The 6,559-nt window shown below is 38.9% G+C and overlaps 1 protein-coding gene and 1 long non-coding RNA gene across 4 annotated transcripts in view; one reads left to right on the plus strand and one right to left on the minus strand.

Annotated features, from left to right (window-relative positions):
* LOC102026404 overlaps positions 1-6,559 on the plus strand; it is an 88,840-nt gene that overhangs the window by 47,846 nt on the left and 34,435 nt on the right. The window contains exon 12 of one of the 3 annotated variants that reach the window (XR_001236503.1): positions 6,256-6,461. The exons of 1 other annotated variant lie outside the window; for it this stretch is intronic. This is a non-coding gene — a long non-coding RNA (uncharacterized LOC102026404). Of the gene's footprint in view, positions 1-6,255; positions 6,462-6,559 lie in introns of those variants that run through there. One more of the 3 variants, XR_001236505.1, reaches the window with a different exon arrangement.
* LOC102018575 (ubiquitin carboxyl-terminal hydrolase 42-like) overlaps positions 1-6,559 on the minus strand; it is a gene marked incomplete in the record, with an annotated part of 24,706 nt that overhangs the window by 17,258 nt on the left and 889 nt on the right. The window contains 2 exon segments of the mRNA XM_013521140.1: positions 4,153-4,347; positions 6,404-6,559. Coding sequence (XP_013376594.1) covers positions 4,153-4,347; positions 6,404-6,559 — 351 coding nt within the window.

The following is a 6,559-nucleotide window of genomic DNA, read 5'->3' on the forward strand; positions in this document are numbered from 1 at the left end:
CCCCCCCCATTATTGTTATCCTTCTCTTACTCTTTAAAATAAAAAATAAAAAAAGAAAGAAAGAAAGAAAATGAAGGGAACAAGCAAAAACCAGAACATAAAATGGCACAGTAAGCCTTGGTACATCAATAATCCTCTTACTCTAATGTTCTATATACACCAATTAAAAGACATAGTGGTGTGTGGTGTGCACACCTGTAAGTCCTGCTCCCTGAGCAGCTGAGCCAGAAGAATCACAAATATGAGCCAGGCCTGGAAAACTTAGCAAGAACTGTTCCAAAATGAAAAGTGGTCGGGCATGGTGGCACGTGCCTATAATCCCAGCACTCAGGAGACTGAAGCAGGAGGGTTGCCACAAGTTTAAAACCAGGCTGCATAGCGAATTCAGGGGCAGCCTGAACTCTACAGTGAGACCCTGTCTCAAAAAAAGAAAAAGAAGAAAACAGTGAAAAATGGGGTGGAGATATAGCTCAGTGTGAAGGCCCTGGGTTCCATTCCCAGTAACAAACAAATAAATGACAAAGATTGACAAAATGCATTAAAAAACATGATCCGACCATATGCTGTCTATAACAAACCAAATTCAAATGTAATGCTGCAAGCAGGCTGAAAGTAAAAGGATGGAAAAGGTACACTGTGCAGCTATTACTCAAGAAAAAGAAAGTATGTTAATGTCTGATAAAGTTACACTGCAGAACAAAGGCTCTGGATTCAATCTCCAATACAAAATGAATGAAAGAATGAATGAATGACACAGATAGACAGATGGACAGAATGGACAGAGGAACATTATATATTTATTGTAATTGATGCATTACATATTTAAGGGTCAGCCTATTAAGACAACAGCAGTCGTGCAAGATGTGGTGGTACACACCTGTAATTCTAAGTAACTGGGAAGCTGAGGCAGGAGGATCACAAATTTTAGCCCAGCCTGGGCAACTTAGCAAGACTGCTTGAAAATTTTCAAGGGCTGGTTTAGTTCAGTGGCAGAACACTTGCTAACCTGTGAAGGCCGTGGGTTCAATCCCAGCACCACCACAAAAAAAAAGAAAAAGGACAAAACTACCTTAAATGTGTTTGTACCAAACAACAAAGCTGAAAAATTTGTGAATCAAACTCAAAACTGAGACTTGACAAAGGAACACTTACATTTAGAGATGGAAACCTCAAAACCTTTCTGTCAATGACTCCTTGAATAATTCCACAGAAAAATCATAAAATATATTGAAAAAACAATATTCTCAGCCATAAAATCAAATCAACATTTATAGAATACTCCATCCACCAAGAGCAGAATACACATTTGTTTGAGAGGCCTCAAAACCCTTAAAGTCTTCTTCAATCACAATGGAATCAAAACTAAACCTCAGTAAGAGAAAGATAAAATCTCCAAATAACTGGAACTAAAGATGTCTAAATAATTCAAGGATCAAAGAATTTCAAGGGAAAAAATTTTTTTTGTCTTTTTGAAACAGGGTTTGATTATGCAGTTCAGGCTGGCCTCAAAGTCACATCGATCTTCCTGCCTCAGTTTCCTGAGTACTGGGATTATAAGCTTTTACCACCATACCCAGCCACTCAAGAAAAATTTTAAAATATAGGTAAATGGAATAAAAATACAATTTGGGGACACAAAGCAGTGCCAAAAGGGAAATTTATAACAATTACCAATATCAGGAATGAAACTGGGGATATTATTAATTCGGGGTGTAAACATCAAAAGGATAGTAAAGACTGTGCATACTTTATACACATAAATTTAGAAGAAATAGACCAGTTTCTCAAAAAAGCAGACTACCACAACTCATCCAATATAAAATTAATACTTTCAGTAACCCTATACTTACTAAGAGAATTCAATTTGTGATTTGAAAGTTCCCAAAAAGAAATCTCCAAGGCCACATAGTTGCTCAGGAGAATTCTAAACATTTTAAAAAGAACTAACAGCAATTCTATAAAATTGCTTCAAAAAAAAACAGCAAAAAGCAGTTAGTTCATCGCAACTAGCTACAAAATTATGTAGCTAGTTTTACACTGACACCAAAACCAGACAAAGAGTGCAAATACAGAAAATATCTCTGGAGTACAGATGTAAAAATCCTTACTGACCTATTAGCAAATAAAATTGGGCAATCTATAATGGAGAATTACACACTGTGACCAGAATTTATTCTAGGTATGTAGAAATAATATAAAAATCAACCAATGTAATTCACTATATTAACAAGCTAAAAAACAAATACCAAGCCAGGCCTGGTAGCGCACACCTGAAATCCCAGCACTAAGGAGGCTGAGGCAGGAAGATCGCTGCAAATTTGAGGCCAACTTAGGCTACGAGGGAGTTCAAGGCCAACCTGCACTGCATAGTGAAACCTTGTCTCAAAAAGATAAGAAGAGGCAAAAGAAGGAGGAGGAGGAGGAGGGGAAGAAATATCACATGATTCCATCAATTTGATGCAGAAAGCATTTGACAAAAATCCGTATACCTTGAGGATAAAAAGCAATCAGAAAAATAGAAATGGGCACAGCAAATTGAGTGTTTTCCCCCTCATATCAGAAAAGAAGCAAGGATGTCTGTTCTTAACACCCTTCCTCAAAGAGTGCTAGAAGATCCAGCCAGGGAAATAAGAAAATAAAACAAGGAAATCAATAAGGCCAACAGATGAGTAAAGTATGAGTAAAACTGTCCTGAGGAGCACATGACATGATGTGACTGTGCATGTAGAAAATTTCAAGGAATCTGTCCAAAAAACAGAAACAAAAAAGCCTGGCGCTAGTAAATGCCTTCAGCAAGGTCACAGTGTACAAGATCAACATGATGCAGAAATCAAATGTATCTGTATATTCCTGCAAGGACCACACAGATGTCAAAATTAAAAATAAAATACTACTTACAACTACAAACAAACCAGGAGGAAGAGGAGGAGGATGAGGAAAGGTGTAAATGTAATGAAAGAAGACAAAAGATATATAGGACATGTACACTTTCTCTTGCCATCCCAATGCCAGTACTGGATTTTCAACCACACCCTGCTTCCACTAAGCACAAAAGTGAAAGGAAAACTGGCTGTGGAGAATGAATTATGGATTTAGAAAGAGGGCAAACGAAATATTCATTCTGTAATTTAAAGCCCCTGGCATAGCGAATACACCTAGGTGACGACATTCTAGGTGATTTCCCTTGGTTTAAATTTTTCTGTCCTTACCAAATACTTTACAAGTATGAATTTGCTCTTTGCACAGAAAAACGGTTGTAGAACAATCATTGTAAATTCTGCATTCAGTAAAGAATTATGCAGGAAGAAACTAGGGAGGTTTCTTGCTTATTTTAACCAAATCACTGACAAATAGCACCAGAGCATACATACATCAATTCAGAGCAAAGAACAGGGAGAAAGCTTTTCCCTTAGAAAGCATGACAGATAATCAGGATATGCAAGAGGTCAGAAATCTCAAACGTGGACATTCTAAATTCTCAAATTCTGTAGTCCACACTGAGCTGGCTTCTATTTCAAGACATCTTCATATATTCTAACTGATTTTCTGCCCTGCGGTTTAAAGATGGAGCTCTCAAATGCTAAAAGGAAAGCCCTGTATGAATTCCATGAGGTTGGGGCAGTAGTCAAAGTTCTTCTCCTCCTGGGCTCAGAAGCCTGAAAATGAATCAAGCCTTCCAATGCATGCCAGAGGCGGGATTTCTTAACCCTGTTTGTCCCAACCGTTCATGTCAGACATTATGTCACATTTTTAACGAGTGTAAGAACTGGGGTGTAGCTCAGTGGTAAAGCACTTACCTGACTTGTGTGAGATCCTGGGTTCAATCCCCAGTGTGTGCGCGCGCGCACACACACACACACAATATTTTTTAAAAGTGTAGAAAACTACAAGGGGATTAGAAGTGCTCCATGATGAGAAAATGGGTTTCCTTTTAAATACCCACCCCCAGGTCAAATTGGATGCAATATGCTTTTTTTTTTTTTTTGCAATATGCTTCTTATGCAAGCTACATACTAATCCTGGATTCTAAAAGAATAAACCAACTTCTTAATCATCACATAACATGACTTAATTCTCTTCATTTCAGAGGGAAAAAAATGAGTAGGTTAGCATAGCACAGTCCACACACACACCACAGCACGTAACACTTACACATCCTGGAGTGTTCCTGGGATAACATGTAATTGGCAAGAGGTGGTGTGTATGTCAAACACTGTAATGCTGCATTGGCATAACAGGTGTTGCTCAGATTCTGAAGCCCAGCGCCAATGTCATCCGTTTTCTGCCACTTAAGATAAATCTTCTCTGAGGGAAAAAGAATTTTCTGTGGCAGCGCAATGCCATCACCTGTAGAAAAATAAACAGTGAAGATTCATAAACAAAGCTTGGCATGCTTTTAAAGCCTAATAAATAGCGATATGTGATCGACATTCTAAATCTCATCATCACGGCCAGAAATACAGGGTAGAAAGGGATTTAAACAGACAGAACCTAGAACATGAGAAGCTAAATGATTTTTAGTTTCTTCAGTAAATAAACTGCAAACACAACAAGTAAGAGATTTACCAATTAAAAGAAATTTCATAGACACACCCACAAACGCAAAATGCAAACTCCATGGGGATGTTGCTTTCAATGACTAACTACTGCAAACAAACTATAGAGCCACCTATGATAGTGCATGCATGTCGTCCCAGGTAGTCAAGAGGCCGAGGCAGGAGGACTGCAAGTTTTAGGCCAGTCTGGACACCTTAGCAATTTAGCAAGATCCTATCTGAAAATAAAAAAGTAGCCCAGCACTTCATGGGTTTAATCCCTGGTACTCTAGTACTAAAAAAAATTGTATGACAACCAGAGATATCTGAATATTGACTAAATTTTTAACTTTTAAAAAAATTCTACGTGTTTACAGACTAAAATATTTATAAATGAAATATGAGATGTTGGACTTGCTTTAAAATCCTGGGGACGGGGTCAGTGGGTGAGCTGGCCCTAAGTTAATAAATGTCCAACTGGCTGATAACTGCATGAGAGGTCATTATAATGACTTTTTATAGCTACTTAACACAATCAATAGAATATAGAAGATACGCCAGTCCCCTCGAACATTTGCTTTGGATGCTCGTATTCAGGGCCACCTCCATTCTTACCATCACATCAGCTGCCCCAGGTGTCACAGTTTCAGTTCTGATGGTTGGGACTGATGAAGAAACAACTTACTGTGCTAGGAACCTTCCAAATCCCCAGTAGCAAGACTAATGTCTCAAAGGCTGGCTAGTTCCTTGGTGCTATGAAAGGCAAGGATGGCCTATAGGTGGTTCTCTATTTGGAGAGATACTAATGATTATTTAAGTGGACTTTGGCTTGAGAGGGAATAGAGAACAAACTTAGGAAAGGAAAAATGAGTCTGTAGAGAGTAAGACAAGGGCAGAGTGAAGAGAGAAAGGGAAGGCCCAGCAATGAGGAGCTGGAGCCTTGCGGAAAGACGGCCTATGGGAAAGTCTTGCCGGTGAAGCCAAAGGACCTCAAACCTCTGCGTCACATTCAATGAAGTTGTTTGTGTTGTGTGATAAAATCTTCCCCTCGCACACACTCAGAACACCTTTAACGAACCACACCACCCTCTCCCACACTACAACTTAGTAAGAGGACTCAAAACCATGGTCAGATTATTCTAAGCCGGAGGTCATTCCAATTAGGAACTAATTCTAGTATTAACTTTCTTTGCATCTGAAATGTTTAAGATTTAAATGCTTCCAAGTACCAATTGAAAGTATTAAAGTTTCATTTATCTGGATAAATTTAAATGAATGTAGCTGTGTTTACATTATCTGCTCCTTTCCTTTTTTTTTCTGTTTTTTTTTTTTTTTTTTTTTTTTTTTTTGAGGCAGGGTCTTGCTATACAGTTCAGGCTGGCCTTGAGCTCACTTTGTAGCTCAGGCTGGTCTCGAACTTGCTACAGTCCTGCCTCAGTGTCCTGAGTGCTGGGATTATAGGCGTGTGCCACCATGCCTGTCCTATCTGCTCCTTTCCAAGGGCAGATACTGAATCTACTTAGGGAACATAGAAACTACTGGTGAACTGAAACTGTAAGGCTTGCTCACCTCCATTCTCTCGAAGATAGTTGATCCTTCCAAACCTTAGAAATAAACTGCAAATAAACTTCCAAAACCTTAGAAACTATCTGCATTGGAGTAACTAAAAACTAATGCACTGTTGTGGTACATGTTAATAATGAAAGTTTACTCACTGCAGGAAGATCATTTCCATCACAGAACGCTGGCCAAGCATATGGCAATATCTCTAACAAAATAAGCCCCTCTATGAAACTACCAAGCCACTGACAGCAGTTATACAGGAGTTTCTGGCAGTGATTTAAAAGTCATCATCATCATCATAATACCTCGATCTTTTGGTGGTGATGGTTCTGACGTATCAGGTACAGCTGAGATTGAATAAACAGCACCAGGTACTGGTCCTGCAGAAAGTGTGCGATTGGTAACATCACTTAATGAAGACACAGCACTCCAGCCAGCAGAGCCTGCATCCAGGTCTCCAG

The sequence above is a fragment of the Chinchilla lanigera genome, unplaced genomic scaffold, assembly GCF_000276665.1.
Source record: "Chinchilla lanigera isolate Chin_1 unplaced genomic scaffold, ChiLan1.0 scaffold00059, whole genome shotgun sequence".
Classification (NCBI taxonomy): Eukaryota; Metazoa; Chordata; class Mammalia; order Rodentia; family Chinchillidae; genus Chinchilla; species Chinchilla lanigera.